Raw genomic sequence first — 27,669 nt, 5'->3', positions numbered from 1 at the left:
AGGAGGTGGAATGGTACATCACAGAAAAGGGCATGACTGACTGGCTGGGCTGGCTGGCTGGCTGGCTGAACTGAAATACTCTACCTAGCAGCAACTTTTGGTTTCAATGTTCTGGTTTCAACAAACAGAAGTAAGATTGTTACATGTCATGCATGGCTTAATCACTCCTTATTTCCTCCTAACTATCATTTTGCAAAAGAGAGCTTTAAGTCCTGTGGATGTTTCCTCAGAAGTCTGTACTACAGATTTCTAAATGACTTTTCCCCTAGTATGCTTGCTTAGAATTAAAGGTAAAGTAAAGGTACCCCTGACCATTAGGTCCAGTCGCGGACGACTCTGGGGTTGCGGCACTCATCTCGCTTTATTGGCCGAGGGAGCTGGCATACAGCTTCCGGGCCAGAATGACTAAGCCGCTTCTGGCGAACCAGAGCAGTGCACGGAAACGCCGTATACCTTCCCACTGGAGCGGTACCATTTATCTACTTGCATTTTGACATGCTTTCGAACTGCTAGGTTGGCAGGAGCTGGGACTGAGCAACGGGAGCTCACCCCGTCTTGGGGATTCAAACCGCCAACATTCTGATTGGCAAGCCCTAGGCTCTGTGGTTTAACCACCCTTAAGAAACTATAATTCCCAGGATTCCTGGTGTGTGTGTGCGTGTGCGTGCATGCTTTAAATGTATGCTGTGCATGCAAGCCTAAGGCTCTAGAGACACAGCAGTGAAAGGGGATAAGGAGGGGCATCAATCGCCTGTGCCAAACACATATTCCTATGTCCTGCTTCCACCTCTCATCAAATGGGCTACCATTCTAGTACCAAAACAAATCTGTTTTCTTTAGGTGGACCTTTTGGGAATTAAGAAGCTGGTGTTTACTTTCTCCTGATTTGCTGTCGTTTTAGATTCTTGTTAGATCATTATTACGATTTGGTGGGAATCTAATGTTGTTGACTGTGTGTTTGTCAAGAGCAGAAAGGTGGGATATAAACATTTTTAGAAATGAAATAAAGCACCTAGCTTTTAAAACAATAGCGACACAGCAGAAGAAATGGCGGGAAAAGGAGGGGAAGTACTTACAGTGGCAATAGTATAGTGGTTTACAAAGGTTTTGGTTGGATAAGCAGCTCTCATGTACTTTGAATGGGTCCCACATGTTTCTGCAACAAATGGTGCTTTGTAAATATCATAAATGATAACCATGACATAATATGGCATATATGCAAAACACAGAGCATGCACACCTCTTTTAAAACATATTAGGGACATAGGAAGCTGCCTTACACTGAGTCAGATGGATCATTGGTCCATCTAGCTCAGTATCGCCTACAGTATTTGCAGCTCTCCAGAGTTTCAGGGAAAGGGTCTTTCTCATCCCTTCCTGGAGATAGTAGGGATTAAACATTGGACCTCCTGCGTGCAAAGGAGATGCTCTACCACTGAACTACAGCCCTTCCCCAAGGCCTGTAAAAAATGCTTTTCATGGATCGTTTCCCATTAGCCAGAATGTGGACGTTTTTCTCTGGGTCTAATCCCCCCTCCCTTTTTGACTGCAAGATGCATCCTGCACTGACTGACACTGCATAGCTTTTTCAGGTCAGTCACACCTCTTTGCTCAGGTTTGTGAAGGGTGGAGGTGAGAAGATGCTTCTCCTACTCCCTGTTTTGTGTCATACTGATTGGCAGCTGCTTTTATTATTATGCTCCATTGTTGTTTTTCTTGCGGTTTTCCTTATACTTGTCATATTATGCAACCAACCTTGCGTTTTCTGACAGAAGGATGGGTAATAAATCTCAATAATAAATAAAGGAGCAGGGAGAGGCTGGGGTTAGAAAATGAGATCCCAGCCCCATAGCCTCTCAGCTCAAGATGGCCACTCCTCAGCTTAAAGAAAGGGGGTGGTTGTCGTTAAAATAACAAAAATGGATGTTATTCATCTAATTTTCACTCAGAGGAGGCCCATCCAAGTTCAAGAACATGCCTAAGTTAGCTCAGCTCTGAGTAAAACATAGTGGAATACTTCCCGTTTTATCTATTTAGAAAACTTACAAACCACTTAATCAAAGAACCCTCCAAGCAGCTTACACATAAAATTGTAGGTGAAACATAGCTAAAATCCACAAATAATGTAAAATGCACATGTACACAAAATTGTCAGCAGTGAATCTTTTGAAACAAATATAGGTGATGAAAATCACTTTTATTATTATTAGTTATTGAAATTATATACCGTCCTATACCCATTTGAGTACTTTATTTGAGTAAGGCTTGCTGAAGCAAAAAGGCTGTCCCCAGACCTCTTACTGAAGACTTCTGCTCAATATGGGAGTATCAAGATGAGGCTCCGGCCACATGCCTTACTTAATACAGGGCATTCATCTAGTTGAAAGACTGTCACAGAACAGCCCTCTCTTTAGGGGGCTGTCTGGCCCAGCCTGGTTTCAAGATAGGGGACAAGGAAGGACAGCAGGGGCCTTGAAGCTGCAACAGTTGCATCTGGGCAGCAGACAGGCAGAGCAAGCTCACACAGGCTCACTCACCTTGCAGATCTATTTAAACTGTAGCATTTATTTATTTATTTATTTATTTATTTATTTATTTAAAATCTGCACCTGCACATTCACAGTACACACACAAATTTCATGCAAATCTGTGCCCTTTTTTTCTTCTTTTTTGGAAGATGCTTTTCTTCCTTTTTTTGGCAGCGCAAAGCAGGTCTCCCTACTTTAAAGTTCAAGCAGCAACTCCCTGATCCACCTCCTCTCAGACCCTTTCTTCATCCTCCTCTGCTAAATTTTAACACTTGCAGCAATACCTATATGCAAGTAATTCAAACAATCCTCTCTGCAGAATGAATTATTAAATAAAAAAATATATTTTCATCCTCAAAACAAGATGACTTACTGAGCTTTCCAATATTTGGCAGTGAATTGCCCCACATTTCCAAGTATTCTGCCCTGAAGCCATCCATTGAAAAAAGAATAAGCGGTGACCGACTGAACCTGAAGTTAAAGAACACAGAGTCAAAAGTCAGGAGGATATTTGGATGCTTGCTGAGAAACATTAGTTGCCATCGTCCTGAAAAATCAAAGATTAGGCAGCCCAAATATGAATGTTAGAAACATTGTGGGCAGGATTCAGCGGAAGCCCTGTGCAAGGACTTTCACTTGTATAATGGGACTTCCCCCTCCCTCCTTTCCCTGCCACCACCCCAAAATTGGGTCAGGAGGTCAGGGGGGGGACTCCCCAGTACATTGTGCAATGGGGAAAGACAGGGAGAGTTGTTCCATCTAGCAAACGTAAATGTGTGCAGTGCAAACTTAAAAGAGTGTGATGTTGAATTGTTCCCTGAATTGATTTTAGGTCACAGGGGAACTAAAGGAAGGCTGGCTATTGAGGGAAAGTCATGTTCCTCTGGCTGCCAAAACCACTTCAGCATAGTAAGGAAAAGGGGGCCTTGCCGTGGGCTAGTTCCTCAATCAAAGACCAGGAATAGTGTGGCAGAAGACCCTGAAATTACATCATTCCCAATGTAGGAAGCTGCAGACCTCCTGAAGCTCATCCATGAACCTCCTAGGGTCCATGGACTACAAGTTAAGAAACTCTGTTGGCATCTGTCTGTCTCAAGAGACAATGCAGAACACCTCTGGAGATGAAGTCAAGCTGCTGGAGAATCACAGCACCTGCTGTGGCTGCAAGGACTCCACTCCAGATTTGTGTAAGCTTTACTCTTTAGCCTTTTCTTCTCCCTAAGATACCCCACAAAGCAGCGGGTACAGATTTTTCCTTGGGATTTACTCCCAAAGCCTTGCCCAAGAACAGGCATCCCCAAACTGCAGCCCTCCAGATGTTTTGGCCTACAACTCCCATGATCCCTAGCTAACAGGACCAGTGGCCAGGGATGATGGGAATTGTAGTCCAAAACATCTGGAGGGCCGAAGTTTGGGAGTTTGGGGGTGCCTGCTCAAGAATGAATATAGCCACAAGCCAGAGGAGATTTAGGATCAGAGTTTTCTTCCTCCTAGATGGGCTACCATCCCAGGTGGACAAGCCCTATCTGCCCCCCATTTCCCTCTACAGCACATGCAGAAACCACCTTCTTGACCAGGCATCCCCAAACTTCGGCCCTCCAGATGTTTTGGACTATAATTCCCATCATCCCTGACCACTGGTCCTCTTAGCTAGGGATCATGGGAGTTGTAGGCCAAAACATTTGGAGGGCTGCAGTTTGGGGGTGCCTGTTCTTGACTGTTGGACACACTCTTGGTCTTGTCCTCTCAGTCCACTGCAACCTGTCTTCACATGTCCCTAACTCACCTGTAGAGTGTTATAAAACCTGCTGTAGGTATTTCATAACACTTCTGCTGTTCTTTTTCAAAGGTAGCCAAAATAGGACAAGTAAGAAACACATTTATGATTTTATGGAAGACTATTAATCAAAGACTCAATGCTCATAGACACGTCATAAATGGTGATAAGCCAGAACTATAAGCAATCTCCTGACCAGTTGGACCCTATAATACATTATACTACTGCTTTACGATTTCATAACTCGTTAACCGATTTGAAAATGATTAAAGTAAGTTGAGAATCCATGTAAAGTGCAACTATTGATTTAGGGGTCAATAATGCATTTATAAAGCCCCTGAAAAACCCTAGCATAAAACATACATGTTTGAAATTCAGAACCTCATAATCTTTCTGCAAATGCTTTTCAGGATTGCTATTTTGCTCCTGATTTACTTTTCTTTTGATCTTTCATAACGAGTGTTCTGTTTCTGAGCCCAATCACACTTTCCTCAATATAGCAAATACTGCAGTTCTTCACATACTTTTTCCAAAGCAAGTTTGAAATGAAGCTTATTCCGAAGTCTGTGTGCTTTGAGCCACAGTGCAAAGCCTCTGCTGAGTAAAAGCATGCTTGGGGTTGCCCCGGTAGATAAAATTCACTATCAGGTACTGAGAGATCAAGATAGCTAGAATTTGCAGGAAAAGCTGTTAGCTGGCTGTACTTAAGACTAAGGGTCAAGTTACACATAACATGCTAATGTCTGTAGCAAAAGAACCCCTGGTGGTTCCTTCCAAAGAAGGGGCAATTCATGGAGGGGCAATTTGGAATGGAGAAAGGACAGGAGGGAGGAGGTGTAAATTTTCTGATGCAACTTCCCCTTCCAAGATCACTTTTCTATCAATGGGGTTCCAAACACCTGAACATTTGTATTGCTCTGTAAAGAGACCTGCGTGAAGTGTTCCAGGGTTCATGGGATTCCCACCTGTCCTTACAAATTGAAATTGTAGGCTATAGGCACTTCATAAAGGAGCACAGGTGCTCCTTAGAACCCCTTAGAGTGGGTTTCAGAGATTCCTTCTGCAAAGGGAAGGGACTAAGATCCAGCAGAGGATTTGTTAAGGAACATGTTTCATGGGTTAATTTCACATGAGTTGGTAATGCTGACTCATTCCCTACAGTGCAACTGTCTTATATCTGTTGCTGGACAGAATTTTGTACCTAGATATGGAACAAAAGTTGCAGCGTTCCGTGCTGGGAAAGTGTGGGAGAGCTGAACAGTGGAGGCTGATTGGAATCATGGAAGAAAACAGAACATTTTGTGAAGAGCTGCAAGGACTTTGGAAGCAGCTAGAGTCAGGACTTGCTGTGGACTCTGCGGCAGCAAGAATTCTGAAGCAAAGAACCCTCTCTGAGATCAGCGAGAGATGCCTTCTTGTAAAAACTGTGTATGGTGTGTGTGTATTGTAGTGTATGTCTGTGTGTGCCAAGTACAAGTGAGCTCTGCTAAACAACTGTTTCATGTGGCGAGTGCAACTGCTTGACCGAGCTTCTGTGGCGCATGTACACAGAACATAGCCAAGAAGATCTCATGATGGAGGAGGAAGGAAGTGCATGTTCTTGTTGCAGGTTTGGGCAGCTCAAAGCACAGCAACAGAGAAAGTGTTCTCCAAATGCAATGCAGGAAATGAGAAAGAAGGCCTATGCAGCAGTTACACAGAGGGTAACTGCAGTGGTGCACAGATAAAATAGGCTGTCGGGATGGCAGAGCAGAGGCAATTCTGTGGCAAGGTAAAAAGAAAAAGGAAATCTGAAAATACTATTGGGGTACAGCACTAAACTCTTTCTCAGAAGTCACTGTAACTATTCATGAACTTGCAGAATGATCTAGCCCAGGCATGTCCAACAGGTAGATCATGATCTACCGGTAGATCACTGGACGTCTGCGGTAGATCACTGGTAGATCATTGACTCCCCCCCAAAGAAGCTGAACAACTGTGGCTCCCCTAAAAAAAGCTCAGCATTTTACCTCCTCAACGACTTTGACCAAACCCCAAAAAGGGGGTAGATCACTGCCATTTTATAACACTGTGAGTAGATCATAGTCTCTTGGGAGTTGGCCACCCCTGATCTAGCCCATACATTTTATTAGGTCTTCTAAGCTGTGACTAACATCAACTTGGAATGATGGTTCTCAATAAATAAATAAAATCTTTGTGTGCTTATTTACATAACAAAACCACACACAAAATACAGACATCCTAAGTGAACAGTTGTGAATACTTTAATCTTACCCTGCTGGACACTGAGCTTTGTCAGAAGAGGTACAACTTTCTGTCAACCAAGATGTTTCTCCTGGGGGGGGGGGGACACACACAAAAAGATGCATTGAATGAAAGAGAGAGAACTGAGCAAGTTCTTAGCGTCACCTCAGATCTTTGTGAAAGCCTGTTTGAATGTCATAAATGTTTTTTTAAAAAATTGTTTAGCCAAGCCCATCCAGATACGGTATGTAGAAGCCATTCTTTATGTGGTTGTATACCATCTGGAGGAGTAGGTCTGTAGCTTGTTGGTACTTCTGGATCCTTTCCAGTTGCTTGAGGCACAGGTGGCCTCAGTGGCACAGAGTGTTTTCTTTGGTTGGTGGCCCAACTGTCTGGATAGGGATAGCCTAATTACTGTTGTCTATGCTCTGATAACCTCTAGGGTAGATTGCTGCAATGTGTTACATGTTGGGCTGCCCCTGAAGACATTTCAGAAACTTTACCTGGTGCAGAATTCAGCAACCAGGTTGCTTGCTGACACAAGAGCATATTACACCAATTCTGGTCCAACTGCACTGGCTGCCAATTAGTTTCCTGGCCCAATTCAAAGTGCTGGTTTTGACCTATAAAACCTGAAATAACTCACGATTGCAATGCCTCAAGGACTGCCTCTATACATATTAACCGACCCAGACCCTGCAATATCATTTGAGGCCTTTCTTCATGTGTCTCCTCTATGGGAGGTCCAACCACACCTTTGGCTGATTAACATCCTATACGCTTTTAAATATGTTTGTGGGAGAGGGTGGGGGAATGGGATTGCAAGATGGTGGCATCAGCATAGAATAGATAGAGAGAGCCCAAGCTATAAGTAAGTAAGTAAGTAAGTAAGTAAGTAAATTTAAAGGCACAGTGGAGACTGCACACGCTCAGTAGTTGTCAGGAGTATGGGCAGGAGTCAGGCTCTGGGGCCTGTAGTGCTTTGCAGGACTGGGGCCTGCCTCAGCTTGTGCTGGAGAAGCAAGGAGTGGCCACTCAGGTGAAGACCTCAGCTTGTTCTGGAGAGGCAAGGAGTGGTCACTCAGGTGAGGCCACTTGATACCTCACTGCACCTGGTGGCAGGAGCTGGAAGGGATAAAAGCTCAGCATTTCCCTTCAGCTCTTGGCCACAGCAATGCTATCCTTGCCTGGTTGCCTCTGGACCCTTGCCTTGATCCTCGACCCTTGGACTCTTGCCTTGCCGACGCCTTGATCCTCGACCCTTGGACCTTTGCCTTGCCGATGCCTTGCTCCTTGACTCCCAAACCTTCGCCTCTGCCTTGCTCCTTGACTCCCAAACCTTCGCCTCTGCCTTGCTCCTTGACCCTGCGACTGCCTGCTGCTGGACCCTCAGCCCTGCACTGTTCCTGCTTCTACATCACCATCTTGCCCCTGGTCCTGACGTCCTCAGTCAGGGCTTCAACCGCCCGCCGACCGGACCGTGACAGTAGTTTCCTAGAGTCACTGAATGTTGTGCATCAATTGGAAAGGGAAAATGGAGGGGTGGAAGATGAACTTGGTTGCTTGAGCCCTTCATATCTTAACAGTATCCAGGATAATAAAGCTATTGAGGAACACAAGCATTTAGGGAGTGGGGATGTAATGCAACCTGTTGCTTTCTCCAATTGCATTGCAGCTGCTTCATTTGGTCAATAATACTCATTTCAGGAAACATACTTAGCTATGCATAAGCATGCTTTTGGAACTGCTCACCTTTGCAAGTGCATCATTTTCTCACAATGGCCAACTAGGTGACTATGAGAAGCCCACAAGCAAGAACAAAACAGCACTCTCCCCTCCTGCGGTTTCCAGAAACTGGTATTCAGAAACATAATCCCTCGATCCATGGAGACAGAGCATAGCCGTTGCGGCTAGTAGCTACTGGTAGTCTTTATCCTCCATGATTTTGTCTAATCCTCTTTTAAAAGCCAGTTGGCTATCTGAACCTGCTGAGCAAGCAAGTTCCTTGGTTTAACTATGCAGTGTGTGAGCCCAAATTGTTTATGCTGGCTAGGGTTGATGAGAGTCCAACATCAGGGGGTACAGGTTCCCCATCCCTGCCTCACAACAATGGCAGGTATGCCTCAATCTGATGACCTCCAGGTGTTTGGGGATAAACAATCCTTGATCACTGCCCATGCTAGGTGAGACTTGATGGGTGTTGGACTCCAAAACAGGTCAAGGAAGGATAACTAAAGGAGCAGGTGCCTCCTTAGCGGTTGTTGTTTTTAATTATTTTATCCTTGTAAACCTCAGGGTTCCTATCAGCATGTTGATCATACAATCATAGTTGGAAGGTACCAAAAGAGTCAACTACTCCAACCCCCTGAAAGGCAGGAATCTTTTGTCCAATGTGGGCATTGAACCCATAACCCCAATATTAAGAGTTTTATGCTGTACCACCTATCCCAGCTGTGTCCTTGTTCAAACCCAGTCAGCACTCAGCACTTGAGTTTATTATTAGAGGGAATGGTGTGAATTTTAATTCCTAGGATGTTCAAAAGATATTTTAAGATCAGTCAAGGCTAAGAATTTATATTCTCTTATCTGGAGGAGAACCATTCATCCATGAATTATCAAGTATTTTTGGTTATAGTACTTTAGAATGTGGGTGTACTCAGATTTCAAATATTACTGTATTTCATTTCTTCTAACCTACACTTTTACTTTGGCACAATGTTAGGTACCATGTTTCTCACATTTTAAGTCATGTCTTATATTTATTTTTACTCCAAAAAACCCCGCCATGGCTTATTTTCAGGGGATGTCTTATTTTTTTTGTTAAGCTTTTTAATTTTTTACCGGTATTAAGCTTTCAGAGTTTTGCTGGGTCGGGCTCGGTGCAGCGCGCGCTGCTGCCCTTGCCGGCTCCCGCTGGGCCGGGGCTCTCCCTCTCTGAGATAACTACCGTACGAGCTCTTCTCCTCCTCACCCCCCAGTCGTGACACGGCCGCCGCGCAGGCTTCCTTACCCGGGTTGCAGTGCAGCGGCAAGGGCGGCGTGGCGACGGGCGACGAGGGGGCCGGGGAAGGCTGAAGCAAAGGCGACAGCGGAGGCAGCGGCGGGTCTTTGGGGCCGCCAGCGCCCGGCGAAGGTGCAGCGGAAGGCGGCAGCATGAGGTAGCGATGCGGAGGGGGTAGGCAGCGCACACAGAACGAGTGGAGGCACGGCAGCAACAGGTTGAGCCGCGACTCTCCGTCGGCCCGGTCCGCGGGGCCTTGCCGGCTTTCAGCCTCGTTTTCCCCACCCATGGTGACAGGACCGGCCGCGGTGGGCCCTGCTCCCGCCATAGGCTCGTCCATTGTTCGGCGGCGGCGGCCATTTCAGGCGCGAAACGCCTCTCACCCAATGGCCGCTTCTGCTCTCACCCTCCCCCCGGCCTGCTCACGAGCGGAGCCCCGCCCCTTCACGGCCGCCGGGAGCAAGCGACGTCGGTTGCTCGTCGGTGTGATTGGCAGGCTGTTCTGGGCTTGGTCGAATTCGGGGTGGGGGATTCATTCAAGAAAGAGCCGGCAAAGACAGCTGCACGCGCTGTACCGAGCCCCAACTCAGCGGGAGCCGGCAAGGACAGTAGCGCGCACCGCGCAGAGTCCCGACTGAGCGGGACCCGGGAGAAACAGCAGCGCTCGGCGAGGCGCATGCTGCAAAAGCACCATGCAGACCTGCTCCCACCACTGCTCCCACTCAGCATGTCTTATTTTGGGGGGATGCCTTATATTTTATTGCCTCCAGAAAATTGTGCCATGTCTTATTTTATAGGGACGTCCTAAAATGTGAGAAACACGGTACACAACATTCTATGACTGGTTTGTGTAGGATTCATGGGCATTTATTGTGCAGCTTTCAGTTACTTTTGGGTGGAAATGCAATGAAAGCTTTTCATGTCACCCACGAGGGAAATTGGGCAGAACAAATTGATAGAATACATAGAATTAGTAACCATGACCATGAAACTGAGGAATAAGGATGAGTTAAAGATAAAAGAAGAGTGGAGGCAGTCATCTCACCTTGCCTTATGGGCCCTGCCCTAGACCTAAGACATTTTTGACCCCCTTTTAGTAAATTGAGGAGATTGTGAGATTACCTTCTCGTGTTTTCCTTAGTCCAAGTCCCAAGCCTAGTCCAAGGGATACAGCCACCAAAGAAACTAGAAGAACCTGTTACAAAATAACGCATGTGTCACGGAGTATAAAAACAAACATATTGCATATATGTGGTTAACAAACGGTCCTTCCAATTAAATGGAAACGATATCTCTCTCTAAAATGTGGGCCTCTACAGTAGCAAGAGGTTTGGGAATTGCAGCTAAAGTCAGGCTGAGATGAGCCTGCAAGCTGCAGGACACAGTGCTAAATGGAGATCTGGAACCTTTCAGGCTGTCCATTGGGGTGGCAGCTGCTGTAAATCTCTACCTTTGCTCAGCCTGCGTAACGTGCGTAAATGAACCCATATATTGCAAAATGTCAAGAAGGCTTCAATGACTTCATTCCACAGGAAACAGAACCAAAGTAACATGCTGAATTTCTGGAGATCTCACAGTTGGGAGAATTGGAATGCATGCAACAATGCTTGTTTAGTTAGGAGCAGAGGAAGCTGTCTTACAATCACTCAGGTCATTGGTGTGATCTAGCACAGCACTGTCTACAGTTCAGAGATTGACAGCTTCTTCGAGCCAGTGGGCACATTTGACTGGGTGCCAGTCACAAAATGGGGGCATGGCATATCATAAAATGGATGCCACAGGGGCACAGATAATTAATTCCTGCCTTTTATTATTATTATTATTTTTAAAACATCTTTGTTGAAAGTTCAAAAAGTACATAATTATATGAGCACTAAACATAGTGAGACATACATGAAACAAAGAAATCGAAACCATGTAGAAGAGAAAATAAAGCCCCCCCCCCAAAAAAAAAACCTGTATATTTTACAGGGTTGTTATTGTACTTGACCTATTACAATATTTGTAAGAATGGATTCCAAATATCATTTAATTTGTCCATGGCAAGTCTGCGTTTGTATGCAAGCTGTTCATACGTTGCGAGTTCATATAAGTCTTCAATCCAATTGTAGAAGGATTTTGTTTACAAAAATTGTGACACATATATTTGGGTGTTTGGAATGGTTCTGTATGTAACAAAGTGTGTGTGTGTGTGTGTGTGTGTGTGTGTGCTTGTGTGTGCTTGTGCATGTGTGTGAATAGTTTAAACACTCAAATGAGGTGTTTAAAACTGACAGAAGTAGTTCTGTGTTGTTGAAACATGAGAGTAGTTTTTAATTTAACCCAGCTGGAAATCATGCAGTCTAATCTCTAAAGGGGGACCACGTGTTAAGATTTCTGCATTGCAGGGGGTCAAACGTGATGACCCTTGGAGTCCCTTTCAACACTATGATTCCTTCTGACCTCACTGATTATAGCTCAACAGCAGTGTAAAATCAGACACTGATCAATGATGGAGGGACTGGCTCTGAAGCCTGCTTGCTCTTCTGCTGATATGCTTCCTCTCTCAAGCCAATCCCAAAACTGCCAGCATAGATGTCTGGTGTAAAGCTTGCTCATGATGCTGAGCAGACTGATTGGAGGACCAGCAAATTCAGGTTACTCAATTATAGTTGATGGGGAGGCCATGCGTAGCAAACCTGTATCTCCCAAAGATGGGACCTTTTGCAATATGGAAAGGGACAGGGGGATGCACTGGCAAGTGTGGGACAACACTTGCTTGACACAACATCATCTGCCCTCCTCAGAAACAAGTCTGAATGAATGCTCAATAATTTGACAACATTGTCTAGCCTCCCTGCAAACAGTTCAGGACTGGCAGGGAACTATTGTCCTCAAGTCCTCCTATTGGGCATCCATTTGGGCATTGTAGGAAACAAGATGCCAGACTAAATGGACATTCAACCTGAACCTTATTAGTTCATGTTAATCCATATTCTCCAAGACACAGGTGCAAATTCTACTGTTTGGAGCAGCATACCGTAAGTAGGGACAGCATGGCCCAGCAGCCCAGGACATCTCTGTCCAGCATGCTTCACTGAGCTCTAAGCTTCAGAGAAAAAGGGTGGGCAGAACAGAACATGATGAAACAATAGGCAGTCGCTATCACCTCATGAGGAATCCCCCAGGTCTGCACAAAGCAGAGGTTTACTAAAGTGAAGGGGGGGGGGGATGTGAGGTGACAGGAAGGAGGTTTGAGTTTTTTAGTAAGGTGTGCACTGGTAACAAGAAGAGAGAACAAAGAAGAGTCCTCCATGTAAGGAATTTGAAACAAGATGCAAATTAGGCTATCTGGATATTTTTTTTGTGGTGGTGGAGGAATGTTGTTGTTGGCATCTGTCTATCTTGAGAGACAATGGAAGAGTGTGCCGTCAAGGGTAAAGTCAAACAATTGGAGAATTACAGCGCCTGCTATGGCTGTAGAAGAATTAGAATATGGTGGTGAATTGGGGCAACATGAATAAAGCTATATAAGCCTTTATACGACACCAGCAAAAATCACCAAGGATGAAAGACACATATCATAGCTTTTCTCATCCCATAGATTAGATTGATTGCCATACCCAATAAGCGAAACAAAAGCAAAAGTTTCTATTTAGCAGTGATTCCAACTTATTTGTAGAAGACCAGCAGAATTGTGTCTTTGTAGGGGAGCCAGGGCTACGGATACCATTGTCTATCCTCCCATGTCGGCCTTACCTTACGCTGCATATTTCCAACAGCACTACTCTGGATGTTATGTGCAGAGCTCTTCCTTCTTTCCTCCTGTGCTAGGGAATATGTGCTGTACTGTCCCAAGTGGAGCCAAAATATGAAGGCAGACTTACGCAAACTTATGCAGCATGTGGGAGAAGGAATGGAGACAGGCTCAAAGGATCTAACGCCTACCTCCCAGCTTTCATCCCACCCATCTTCCATGCTCAGTTGTGTTTTATTTATTTAACTTATAATATTTCTAACTGGCCCTTCATTCAGTGAAGCAGAACATAACAGTTTCAGGGCAGCTGAAAGAAAGTAATTTTTCACCTGATGCATAGTTAAACTATGGCCTTCACTCCCACAAGAGGCAGTGATTGCCACCAACCTACAGTAGATGGGTTTAAAAGACAATTAGAGTACTCTTGTGCTTGGCTCCTGCTTCTAGAATACCATTCAAAACTGCATTCAAATGCAGTTTTGAATTGTGTTCTATAGTGAGTACTGCATTGAACACCTTTTGGTACAATTGGTTCCTGCTTTTGACAGCTGGTTGGCCACCCTGAGAACAGATGCTGGACTAAATGGCTTGTTCCAGTTTGTTCAACGTATGGTGGGTGTTTTTTTATCACGACTGCTCAGGGCAGGGAACAATGCAGTTGAAGCTGATACAGACTGAGCAAACACCATAAGAAATCCAAAATGAAGTAAAACAAATATAATCGAAACCTAAATCTTTAAAATACAGATCTGTATCGGTGAGTACACTCTCACAAAACCACTGCTTAAAGCACCGAGCAGATTTCCACCTCCAGCAATAACTAACTAAAATGAAAATCCTGCAAATGGCTGGGGAAATACTGTAGGTTTCTACTTGGCCCCAGAATGAGATGAGGAGGCACTAACTATCTCTCCAAGGCATAGATGTGGGGAATCTTTGGCCCTCCAGAAGCTGCAGGACTACACTTGCCAAACCCCAGGGAGATAGTATTGTATCAACCCCAGGATACAATACTATCTACCCTCAATAAACTAGAATTGGGGATGGGATGGGGGTAAATGAGCCCCTTTTATCTTTTCTGACATTCTCCTCAACTGTTGTTTATAGCAGTTATTTACAAGAGGGCTTGCTTTGAATATAACCGGGAGAACTCAGTTTTGTGCATTTTACTTTTTTTAAAAAAAAACCACCAAACTGTTAATGAACTATTTCAATCCTCCTACGTCTTCTGCCACAGTCTTTATGAAAACCAGAGATTCAAGTCAATTAAAGGATTAAAGTTATATAATGACTGGCTTGTAAATATAAGCCTTTGCATCTACACAAGTATTTCCTAAAGTGAAGTTCCTAAAAGTACTTTCTTTTACCTGTCCTCAATTTTCCAAGATTCAGTTTCACTAGATGTCCACGAGTTCGAGTGTTATGATGGAAAAAAACTTTCCTCTATTCACTTTCTACATGCCATGCATTGTATGAACATCTTTCATGTTGCTTTTTCCTCACCTTTTTTCTAAGCTGGAAAATCCCACATACTGCAACCTTTACTCATAGGAGAGTTGCTCAGGCCCCTTAACCATTTTGGTCCCTCTTTTCTGACTCTTTTCCAACTCTACAATATGCAGTCACACCATAGATTTTTATTATGGCATCATGATTTTATTTTCAATTCCTTTCCTGACGATCCCAGGCATGGAATTAGCCCTTTTCACAGCTGCCGCACACTGAGTCAATATCAAGCTACAGTATCTACAGTGGTACCTTGGGTTACGTTACCTTCAGGAAACGTAATTTCAAGTTACAAATGTGGCAAACCCGGAAGTGTATATTTCCGGGTTTTGCCCCGCGCGCATGTGCAGAAGCACTCTATCGCGCCACGCACGTGTGCAGAAGCAGTGCCTCCAGATACGGACCCCTAGGACGAATTAAGTTCGTATCCAGAAGGTCCACTCTACTATGACCCTAAGGTCTCATTCCTATTCAGTCACTGCTGGTTCAGATCACACGAGTTTTAACAAGGAGAAATGTAAAGTACTACACTTGGGCAAAAAAAATGAAAGGCACAAATACAGGATGGGTGACACCTGGCTTGAGAGCAGTACATGTGAAAAGGATCAAGGAGTCTTGGTAGACCACAAACTTGACATGAGTCAGCAGTGTGATGCAGCAGCTAAAAAAGCCAATGCACTTCTGGGCTGCATCAATAGGAGTATAGTGTCTAGATCAAGGGAAGTAATAGTACCACTGTATTCTGCTCTGGTCAGACCTCACCTGGAGTACTGTGTCCAGTTCTGGGCACCACAGTTCAAGAAGGATACTGACAAGCTGGAATGTGTCCAGAAGAGGGCAACGAAAATGGTCAAAGGCCTGGATACGATGCCTTATGAGGAACGGCTTAGGGAGCTGGGTATGTTTAGCCTTGAGAAGAGAAGGTTAAGGGGTGATATGATAGCCATGTTCAAATATATAAAAGGATGTCATATGGAGGAGGGAGAAAGGTTGTTTTCTGCTGCTCCAGAGAAGCGGACACGGAGCAATGGATTCAAACTACAAGAAAGAAGATTCCACCTAAACATTAGGAAGAACTTCCTGACATTAAGAGCTGTTCGGCAGTGGAATTTGCTACCAAGGAGTGTGGTGGAGTCTCCTTCTTTGGAGGTCTTTAAGCAGAGGCTTGACAGGCATATGTCAAGAATGCTTTGATGTGTTTCCTGCTCGGCAGGGAGTTGGACTGGATGGCCCTCGTGGTCTCTTCCAATTCTACGATTCTATGATTCTATGAGTGTTTATATGAAATAAAGATTCTTATTTTTTTGCACTGTCATGCAAACACACCCACAACATCTGTCCAAAACTACTTCAACCTGCATGCTTGTTTTTGTAGTTTAAATCACTTTATTGAAAATTTGGGTTTTCTTTAAGTCAAGGAAAGGCAGGGCACAGTGTTCCTTTCCCTGCTGCCAAACTCATGTCTGCTTAAGTCATCAAATGCTAAGCTCTCGTTCTTAAGTCCTTGTTGAGCACTTCCTCATTTCTGTAACTTTCTGCACTCTGCTATTCTTCTCAGTACCTTGATGGAGTTTGGCTGGGATTACAATCTACCAGTGAACGCTTAAAGAGATTAAGAGATTACATAAATGGGCATGTTTGTCTTTTCCTCATTTCTTCAGCAAAAAAAAGGTCTCAAGCTTATGCTGTACCGCAGAAGCGTACGGGTCAGTAATCGCACGGTTTAAAGATGGAGTGAACTCTTTATTAGCAAAAACACAATCTCCACAGACTTGGTTGCATGTTGAGCCTAATGAGCAGAGAAGCTCATTCTTGGTGGTCTTCCTGCATGAAAATCGAAAGCCAAGACTGAAAGTCCCCACCTCCCCACAGCCATTTAAGTCCCCTCCTCTCCAGGCCTTTTTGCAAGCAACTGGAGACTGCACCTGTAGGCAGCCAAACTCTCCTCCTCCCTTTTCATGTCTCTTCTGGTTCTGGGAGATAAGTGGGGAGGGGAGTTTGTTGCAGCAGGAGGGGGAGGCACCTGTGACACCCACCTGACTCTCTGCCTTTTGTCCACCCTCATTCCACTCTCCTGCTTCAGCTTCTGCCTCTGATTCTGGACTTTTCTCTGCCAGACTCTCCCAGCTCACTAAGCCCTGTTACCGCTTCAGCTTCCAACACCTCCTCTTCTGCATCTTCTTTCTCTGACCATTCATGATTGCCCCACTACCATTCCCCAGGCTCCAAGCCTTCTTCCCTTGGTTGTTCCCCAGCTGGTTCCTCCTAGCATGCCTCTTAACGAGCCCATGACAAGCTGTCACAATAAAATTGTGAGGTATCATTCATCCCAAAACAGGAAAAGGGTGCAGAATGCAGATAACTTAAAGGATGTTTTCTTTGAGTTCTGAGTGTGGTTTTCCAGGCAAATTAGGCACAGCTGGTTATTTGTATAAAGAGAAGAAGTTACAGTTTGCAACTGCCTGCAGAAAGAGAACATCCACATGTTTGTATAGTTGTTTGAGTATTTTACATTAGTCTCGTGGTTCTGTTGCCAGGGAAAATTTGCCTCCAATAAAAATTCCCTAGATAAAGGTAAAGGATCCCTGGATGGTTAAATCCAGTCAAGCTTGACTATGGGGTTGGGCACTCATATCGCTTCAGGCTGAGGGATCCGGTGTTTGTCCACAGTTCTCCAGATCATGTGGCCAGCATGACTAAACCGCTTCTGGCACAACGGAACACCGTGACGGAAGCCTAAATAACACTTGTTGCTTAACATTTTCCCAACTTCTATTTGCTCCCTGATTTAGAACCTGGGAGATGCACATTGTATTTCCATGGGTGTTGGCATTGGGGAAGGGAGTTACAGAATCATAGAATCTCAGTTGGGAGCGACTCCAAGGGTCATCTAGTCTCCATATAAAAATATTAGCTAGCAGGTGATCTGCAGTCCTTTGTCTGGAACCTTGGACTGCCATTACCACCTTTATTACTACTATTACATTTCAATTTTCTCCTTTCTCCCAAGGAGCCAAGGGGGCAAACAACAAGCAATACAACTAAAAAATTAAAACCTATTTTAAACATTAGAAAATATTACGAACATCTAAAAACTGGTTTTCACACACCCTCACAGCTCTAATTTCAGTATTGCCAGGGACCGTATCTTTCAGCCCTCAAATGCCTTGGTGAACAGGAATGATTTGAAGGCTCAGTGAGGACCTAGATGAATAAACAATGGTGGCTTCGGCTCGTTTGCAGTTATTGCACTTATAGCACATTAGCTTCTAAAGTGCTAACCACTTGTGCAATGCATAGGAATGCAGTGCATGAGGCTGGAGGAACATCGCCCGGCTGTGAGTGTTAAGGCCGCTCTCCGCAAGGCTCTTTCCACCTGGCCTACGGGGTGAGGCCCAGACTCACAAGCCCTACTGAAGAGGCTCCTCATGAGGCTGGAGGAACATCATCCAGCTATTGTTTTATTGATTTAATAAGCTGTAAACTGCTTTGAGATTTTTATTTAAAAATATAAAGCGGTATAGAATTTTTTTTTTTTAAAAAAGTGAGGAATCACATTTTCCTGCCTTTCTATCACAAATGGGTAATCACAAGCATTCTCAAAGCTGGCAATATCACCCTTAGAACTGGGGGGAGGGGACAAGAGTGACCTTTAACGACAGGGTGGTTGTGTGTTGAGGCTTACCAGAAATTACCTCAAAATAACTCACAACAGACACGAGAATTATGGTTTGGTTTTTGGCAATTAATTTAGGCCACAACTTTATTTAAATACAAATTTTAATCCAAGTGTTGGCTTAGGCTTTTGGTTAACCATTCGTCCTTCCCTAAGAAGGACTATCTTCATCTGTCCACTATGGACAGGACTCAACTCATCTGTCCCCTTTGGACAGGACTCACATCATCTGCCCACTTGGGGCAGGACTCACTTCAGCTGTCCCCATGGGACAGGACTCACCACTGTCCGCTTGGACAGTACCCGCTCCGACTTCCAAAAGGGAAGTCAAGTGAACATCCCTGGGAGAGGAGGTAGCTGAGGCCAGGCATTCCCTCCTCTCTTTTTCCAAGAATGTTCCCCAAGGCTCGTACTCTTATAATTGGCCCCTCCATCCCCGCCAATGGCGGGGTTGTAAGGACAAGAGCGTAAGCCCCGGGATTCCTTTAACGGAATACTTCTATGTGGAGCAAAAGGTGGTGGGGGTAGGCATCTGGATGCCACACCCCTCTTCCAACCGATTAACCAACCAAAAGCCTAACCGCCAACCTAACAAGTTGTGACAATTTGCTAAGCAGTAGGCGAAAACCAAGAGGCAAGGCCAATCAGCCAATTGGAAAAAATCCTACTGGCCTCTGAATACAGGCAGCCCCAAAGGCAAAGCAATGTCAGGCTAAAACCTGCAAAAGAAAGCGGCGGGTGGGAGGGGATTCGAACGCCAAGGCAAAAGTGAGCTTAAAATGGAGGGCAGAAGCTTAAATGGGGGCCCCCTCCACCAATCCCAGTACCTGGATTTACATAACCACGCCCCCATTACTCAGCATGACCTGTGGCCTAGGCTACAGCCCCAAACCCTATATTAAATTTCCTAGCAGCCCTACCACAACCCGCTTTATATTGGATGATATAAAGTGCTTTGTCATCTGTTCAATCCTCCCTGTATTTCATGACACATTTCTTTCCTATTATTTAGTTCTTACATGTTCTAGTTAACTCAGACTGGGATATAGCCACCATGAGCCACTAGGACAGAGTGGGCTGTGAACAAAATAAATAATATAAAACAGCCACAAATGCCTACTATTTGTAGCTGAAAGCTGAGGGACCGGGCTTTCTTTCATCAACTTTGAAAAAGTCAGGCATTCGTATCTGCCCTTTAGCAGACTGTGAGCTGAGAACATCAACAAGAGTTGTTGGTCTGTTAAAGCGGCAGTTTTATCCACGCTGCCATGCCCTGCCAGGAAATTTCCAATGGTCTGTGGAAAGTTTATACTGTTAAAACATAATGAAACTTGAGCCAATAATGCAACAAACCTTAACATTAAAGTTTGAAAAGGAAGCAAATAGCAATACTTACCGCACAAAGTATCTGGTATTTTGTAAGAGTGCTCCTCTTAACAACGTCCTCTGCTTCTAAGCTCATCAGCTCCATCTTGCTGTCCCCCCTTATTCTTGTTTCATGAGCAGAGCTCATTTTTCAGCTTTCCAGACAGTTATCTGTGCAACTTTGTTTTCTCTCTTTTGTCCTCTGCCCTTATAGCTCTGCTGCACCCCAAGCGTGTGAATGAGTTCAGAGTCCTTGATGGCTGTGGCATGAGGAAGCAATCAGAACTCTGGAGCCAGCGAAGGAAGCATTTTTGAGCACATACTTCCAGTAACATTCTGGTGTTTTGATATATGACATTCAAAGGGGGGAAAACAACATAGTGATGTTCTTAGAGGCAAAAAAGCAAGGAGAACTTAACTGAATAATGCAATGGGGATTTGGTAATACTCAAACAGTAATACTTGAATCAGAATTGATCGTTGTTTTCACAGTAATCCTGGAAAGCAAAACTACTTCTCTTTGGGCAAGGTGAAAGAGGCAATGAGTGGATACTTTAGGGTTTTTATTATTTAAGTAAAACATACCTATGTTGCTGTAACCTGCCCTGTGTCCTTTTGGTGAAAGGTGGGTAAGAAATCTAATATCCAACAAAGAAACAATACACTGCCTTTCTACCATAAGGCATTCATTTAAAACAATAACAGGAATAACAGAATAACAGGAACATATAATATAATAGGGACCCAGGTGGCGCTGTGGTTAAGCCACTGAGCCTAGGGCTTGCTGATCAGAAGGTCAGCAGTTCGAATCCCTGTGACGGGGTGAGCTCCCGTTGCTCGGTCCCAGCTCCTGCCAACCTAGCAGTTTGAAAGCACCTCAAAGTGCAAGTAGATAAATAGGAACCGCTACAGCGGGAAGGTAAACGGCGTTTCCATGTGCTGCTCTGGTTTGCCAGAAGCGGCTTTGTCATGCTGGCCACATGACCTGGAAGCTATACGCCGGCTCCCTCGGCCAATAATGCGAGATGAGCGCGCAGCCCCAGAGTCGGTCACGACTGGACCTAATACCTTTACCTTATAATATAATAATATAATAATAATAATTTATTATTTATACCCCGCTCATCTGGCTGGGTTTCCCCAGCCAACCTGGGCGGCTTCCAACCGAATATTAAAAACAGTACAGCATCAAACATTAAAAACTTCTCTAAACAGGGCCACCTTCAGTTGTCTTCTAAAAGTAAAATAGTTACTTATTGCCTTGACATCTGCTGGGAGGGCGTTCCACAGGGCGGGTGCCACTACCGAGAAGGCCCTCTGCCTGGTTCCCTGTAACCTCACTTCTCGCAATGAGGGAACCTCCAGAAGGCCCTCGGTGCTGGATCTCAGTGTCCGGGCTGAATGGTGGGGGTGGAGATGCTCCTTCAGGTATACAGGACTAATAACAGCATCTTAAAATAAATAAGCAGGATTTTAAATCAGTGTTCCCAGAAAAGTCCACCATCTGGGTGCATTATTTACTATTATTACATTTATACTTGCCCTGTGATCTTGAGATGATGGATGGTATATCAATTTAATAAATGATATCCCCTGATCTTCCCAGAAGCCTAGGACAGTGTACATACCTACTTTTTCCCTCCCATCAATGATAGATTAGACCGGGCATCACCAAACTTCAGCCCTCCAGATGTTTTGGACTACAATTCCCATCTTCCCCAACCACTGGTCCTGTTAGCTAGGGATCATGGGAGTTGTAGGCCAAAACATCTGGAGGGCCGCAGTTTGGGGATGCCTGGATTAGACTGAGAGCTGATGACAAGATCAAGGGTATCAAGGCTGAGGAACCGAGGAAGCTGCGTTATACTTTCAAACCATTGGTGTACTGTCTACACTGACTGCCAGCAGCTCTCCAGGGTTTCAGACAGGGGACATTACAAGCCCTAGCTGGAAATGCTAGGGTAGGGTTCTAACTAGGACCTTCCACCTGAAAAGGAGATGTCCTACCGCTACGGCCCTTCCCAACTCTGAGATTTGAGCTTAGTCTCACACTTTAAGCACCACACCACACCAGCCATCTAATCGCTCAATACTTACATTGTTAAACAGAAGGGGATTTAGGACTTGAAATGCTTATACAGTATGTTCCAAGGCCAACCATAAGCACTAGTTTTGAAGGAAAATGGGTACACATTTGTTTTCCCCTTGAATCCAACTTCAACAAGATCAACCATACCTATCCAGGTTCAATCAAGGTATGCTGTAGATGAAACATGAGCAATGTGGCTATGTTGCACATATTCTGCTCTTGTCCAAGAATAAGATATTTTTGGATGGCCATAACAGGAGTTCATATGTCAGAATACCCTTTTGTGACCATCTTTGACTATGTTTAAGACTTGTGTCTCAGAAGATAGAAAGATGGTGATATATCTAATCGCAGCTGCCCAAATAGAAATTAACCACAACTGGAAGGAAATGAATTCCCCCACATTGGAGGACTGGATTTTAAGGGTGTGGAAAAGGTGCAAATGGTAAAATTGAGAAACATAAAGTAAGGGAAGAAAGACCACTCAGCAACTGCCTTATTGAGAAATTGAGATTATTGTTATGTATTGGAGTAATAAAGCACAAGATTTTTAATCTTCACAGACCAGAGTCCACTTCGTCTGATGCATGAAATGTTGTAGCACATATACATGCATGTAAGTATGCAGACAGAAAAACAACAGCTGGAAACAATGGGACCTAAAGACCACGGCATGCAAGGGTAAAGATCAGCTTGTACCCATATAAATATATACTCCATATAAATTTAGCTCTTAATATCATCCAGTCCAGTCTAGATTAATGAAGCACAAGTAGGTCTTGTTTATGCAGTGTGAATGTCTGTTCTCTGTAAGTTTTCAGTTAGTAACAAAGAATAGAAATTCCCACTACGTAATCACTGTTGAACATGACATTTTCGGTTGAACAACCTGCTGGGAAACAATAGGAAAGAATTATTGCCATCAAGTCCTGCTTACAGGCTTTCCATAGGCTTCTGCTTGGCCATTGTGGAAAACAGGATGCCAGATTAGATTTGGTCTGATCCAGTGGGCCTCTTCCTCATTAAAAAATAGGCAAAAACAATTTTTAAAATGAAGGAACAAAAGTAAAACCACGTTATCTACAAACACCAGATGAGCAATTAACTCTCTAATGCAGGAAACAATTAGATCAAGATAAGCCATAAAACATTACAACTTCATATGTCAAGATTTTAAAGGCCAAAAGGCAATGTAACTTAGCATTTTATGTTTAAGCACTAACTATACAGTACTGTATAAACAAGAAAATTAACCATTTATTTTCAGGCATAAGCATAAACAGGGACAGGTGGGGCCCATCTATTTGTTCTATCATCCCTGAAAAGCAGAAAATACTAATGAAAAGTGTTAACTCTGCTTTTTCTATGATATAAATTTACATGAGAGTTTGAAACCCCAAAGGATTTTAGTTTAAGGCTGTAAATTCTTACCTAGAACTAAACCTCAGCTAGCATAGCTGGACTTCTGAATAAACATGCATAAATTAGAGCTATGAATCTATCTGTTTGGCACTGGTAAAACATCAGCACAAAGCCAGTTTGTGCTGTTGAATGGATTTATATCCCCCATTTCAGGCACATGCCTGTTTTATGCTGTAAGCGTTGGAACTTTTTCAGATGCACACTTTGTCAACTCATTTGTGCAAATAACTGTTAACATTAGTGGTATACTGAAAGCCATTAGTATTATCACTGGATAAACATATCAATGGAAATATTAGCAGGGAAGGACATTTAATTTCACAAACACTTCTGCTATGACTTATTCCAACATTACAGTTTAAACTGGCTATTTGTACTAGGCTGCACAAGCTATTGGTTTCCATCAAGCAAGGGCTTATTAAATCATGTAATCACATCACTCATCAGATGAAACCTGCTCTAGGCCAGGGATGAAGACCCTCAAGCCCAGTGGGAAAATCCCTCTAGACTCTCCCCAAGCTGCACCCTCTCAGCAGTGTTGCCCCCTACCAGACCTGCTTTGCACCCTTCATGAGGGTTTCCCTTCCTCCAGGACTTACCCTTTTATTCATTAATTCATTTATACCACACCCTTCAGCCAGAAAAGCTAAGAGAGCAACTTAAAGATCAACAAGTCCTCCTTGGGGCTTTTTGCTTAGATAAATTGTGTCCTTCAGTTCTGATCATGCTTCTTACTTATGGATGAGGGATGGAAAGGAAAGTGCAAGTGTAGCAATTAGCCACCATTCAAAGCTCACGTTCACATTCGTAGATGTGCCAACTTTTGCCTCTGGCCCTGGAGTCAGCAGAAGGTTGCCCAGAAGAGAAGGTGGATGTAATAGGATGCCCACATCTACTTTGAGCCAACTAGTTGCTCACTGGGCCAGCTGCAGTCTACCTACCAACCAACCAAGCAAGCATAGCAACCACAAGGGACTCCTGTTTTTGCAGTGTGCCTGAAACTGCAAAAACAACAAAAAGGGGACTCATCAAATACACAACAGGTTAAAATACAATAGACCAGGCATGTCAAACCTGCGGCCCTCCAGATGTTTTGGACTACAATTCCCATCTTCCCCAACCACTGGTCCTGCTAGCTAGGGATCATGGGAGTTGTAGGCCAAAACATCTGGAGGGCCGCAGGTTTGACATGCCTGCAATAGACTGTATCCCACACTGCATAAGCAGTTATCAGTGCTGGATAGTCCCCCAACCCTCTATAGCAGGTTTTGAGGGTGCATGCAGGGCCGCTAGGGGGATAAAAGGGGAAGTTCCATTGAGCAAACTGAAATATATTGTGCAGGTGGGACAGCAGCCTTGGATATAGCACACTGTTGCTAAGCTCCATTGGAACTGGTACATCACAGTACAGACCTAAAGTACCGTATTATTAGTAGGGCATCCTAGATTTCTTATGGTTGAGAGTATATTTCAGGCCATAATTTTACCCACTCCTGTTTTGATCTTTATTACAATTTTTAACAAAAACATTTGAAATGGAAAAACTGCCCATGAAATTCTACTTTAATAAGCAGGAAATGAAGAATTGATGCTTTTGAATTATGGTGCTGGAGGAGACTCTCGAGAGTCCCATGGACTGCAAGAAGATCAAACCTATCCATTCTGAAGGAAATCAGCCCTGAGTGCTCACTGGAAGGACAGATCGTGAAGCTGAGGCTCCAATACTTTGGCCACCTCATGAGAAGAGAAGAATCCTTGGAAAAGACCTTGATGTTGGGAAAGATGGAGGGCACTCGGAGAAGGGGACGACAGAGGACGAGATGGTTGGACAGTGTTCTCAAAGCTACGAACATGAGTTTGACCAAACTGTGGGAGGCAGTGGAAGACAGGAGTGCCTGGCGTGCTATGGTCCATGGGGTCACGAAGAGTCGGACACGACTAAACGACTAAACAACAACAATATAAATATATACAGGAAATATAAAGTGAAGTTGTAAATATGACAAGCAAGTATTGCACCTTCTCACCTGTGGACTGTTAGCATTCCAAGTCCCTTCCAACAGTGCAGTATTGAACCCCTTTCCAGCAAACACACATATTTTATTTTAAGAAAATACTGAGGTAATGAAAGTATAATGCATTTAATGATAGTAAACCTCAATTTATTTAAAATTGCCTGGTTTTTATTTGTGTCAATTTTTCAATAACAGTATTGAAATCTACAATGAAATCTCTCTCAATTGACAGTATTGCTAGGTTACTCAGTCTTTCTTGGCTCATTGTAGATTTCTGATACGTTTTGATTAATTTGATGTTTCGATAAACTTCTTTCACAACTGACAGTTGAAACAGCGATGGTTAAAAAGATTCTTAACATCAACTGGGGAAAATTGTGGAAAGGAGGTTTAAAATTTACAGATTGTTCCCTTTTGAAGGAAAATTACATGAAAATGATGTATGAAAAATGGCAAAAATGTACAAAACTGGGTTAAATAAATGTTGGAAATGTAAAGAAAAAGAAGGTACTTTTTATCATATGTGATGGGAATGTAGAGAAGTTTTAAAAATTGGGAGATGATATATAATGAACTGAAAAAAATGTTTAAAAGGACATTTGCAAAAACAAACAAACCAGAAGCATTTTTGTTAGGGATTTTAGGACAAGATCTGCCAAGGAAAAAAAGAACCTATTTATGTATGCTACAACAACGGCAAAAGTCTTGTTAGCACAAGGCTGGAAGAATGAGCAACTCCCAACTAAAGAACAATGGCAGGAAAAACTGACGAGTTATGAGGAACTGGCAAAGCTAACACACAAACTACAAGAGAAGGACAGTCGTGACTTTAAAGAAGAATGGGAACTTTTTGCAATTTATTTAAAAAGACAACAAAAGAACTTGGACTCCTTGACAGGTTTTGAATAAACTAACACAATTTATTAGGAGAACGTAGGATAGATAAGGTAGAGATATGTACAATTTTATAACATGCAGAGAACAACATGTGCAAATAAACCAGAGGGGGGAGCTGAGGGAAGTCTTGGGAGGGGAGGAAGAGGGGAAATGTAATTGGCTATACTGATTGATAATTTTTGTTAAATTTGTTTAATAAGAATTTTTTTTAAAGACTCTTAACATCACAACAAAATTAGCCAAACTTTCTTGCAGCTTCCAATTGTACACCCACCAGAGCAATTCTAAAGCTTCCAGTTAGCAATCTGCTCATCGGGATTGATTTCCTTATTATAACAAGACAATGTGGCACCAAGGAGATGTATTTCAGAGACCATAACTGCAGCATTCAACTTTGTGTACTTAGCACACGTGTGCTGACTTTGCTCATTGACAAAAAAAAAACAAAAAAAACCCCAAAACCCTCATCTTTTTCAGTATCCAACGTCTCATTTTGCAGGAAAGCAAATTGCTGGTCAAGTGCATTCCTCTGTATTATACGTTTTGTCCTTTCTCCCATATGCTGATCGATCGCTTTAATATTATTATTATTATTATTATTATTTATATCCCACCCATCTGGCTGGGTTTCTCCAGCCACTCTGGGAGGCTCCCAACGGAACACTAAAAACAGAATAAAAAATCAAACATTAAAATCTTCCCCAAACAGGGCTGCCTTCAGATGTCTTCTAAAAGTCAGGTAGTTGTTTTTCTCTTTGACATCTGATGGGAGGGCGTTCCACAGGGCAGGTGCCACTACCGATAAGGCCCTCTGCCTTGTTCCCTATAACCTCACTTTTCAGTGAGGGAATCGCCAGAAGGAAGTGGAGATGCTCCTTCAGGTATACCGGGCCGAGGCCCAGTTGTTCTCCACGTGTTTCTTGTATACTAAGGTGAAGCCGGCATCACAACTCTGTAGGCCAGGCATCTTCTTAAATTCCCCAGACTCCTTTCTCCGTAGAAATGTCCCACGCTTGGCACCTCTGCAGAGCTTTTTCTCAGTGGCGTGAGACAGCCTCGATTTGCGTCACACGGTCGCTGCTGGCCAGCATTTACTCCCGAATGAATAACCACTAATAAGTCTAATAATAATACAGTAATCAACCATAATTCTGCGGGAAATTTCCGGGGAGCCGAGGGAACCTGCCTAGGAACAGGCTGCAGAACGAGGCGGAGGCCCGTCTACCTGAGAGAGAGCGCCATGGAATTCGGCGGACTCCCCTTTCGAGCCCACCCACCCGGGACAGGCTTCGCATCCCTGGCCCAGCCGAAAGAGCCCCGCCGCCTCCCGCCTCCCTCGCCAGGCTGGAGTTCGCGCTTCCGGAACGGAAATTCCGCAGCTTCGCCGGCGACCCGGATACGAAAGGAAACGGC

At 43.9% G+C, this 27,669-nt stretch overlaps 1 protein-coding gene across 3 annotated transcripts in view; it reads right to left on the bottom strand.

Annotated features, from left to right (window-relative positions):
- Window positions 1-20,146, bottom strand: part of ENPP3 (ectonucleotide pyrophosphatase/phosphodiesterase 3) — a 49,808-nt gene extending 29,662 nt beyond the window's left edge. Inside the window, exons 1-5 of one of the 3 annotated variants that reach the window (XM_035108977.3) lie at window positions 19,865-20,146; window positions 10,673-10,745; window positions 6,580-6,640; window positions 2,902-2,999; window positions 1,077-1,156 (exon numbers count right to left, since the gene is read on the bottom strand). In XM_035108977.3, the coding sequence (XP_034964868.1) occupies window positions 1,077-1,156; window positions 2,902-2,999; window positions 6,580-6,640; window positions 10,673-10,745; window positions 19,865-19,981 (429 nt within the window). In that variant the 5' untranslated portion in view covers window positions 19,982-20,146. Of the gene's footprint in view, window positions 1-1,076; window positions 1,157-2,901; window positions 3,000-6,579; window positions 6,641-10,672; window positions 10,746-13,288; window positions 13,363-19,864 lie in introns of those variants that run through there. The other 2 variants (XM_088666163.1, XM_088666162.1) reach the window with 2 other exon arrangements.
- Between the last annotated feature and the right edge of the window lie 7,523 nt (window positions 20,147-27,669).

This window comes from Zootoca vivipara, chromosome 3 (assembly GCF_965207765.1).
Source record: "Zootoca vivipara chromosome 3, rZooViv2.hap1.1, whole genome shotgun sequence".
In the NCBI taxonomy this organism is placed as follows: Eukaryota; Metazoa; Chordata; class Lepidosauria; order Squamata; family Lacertidae; genus Zootoca; species Zootoca vivipara.
The sequence above is the reverse complement of the archived record's forward strand: the minus strand, read 5'-3'. Positions and strand labels throughout refer to the sequence as shown.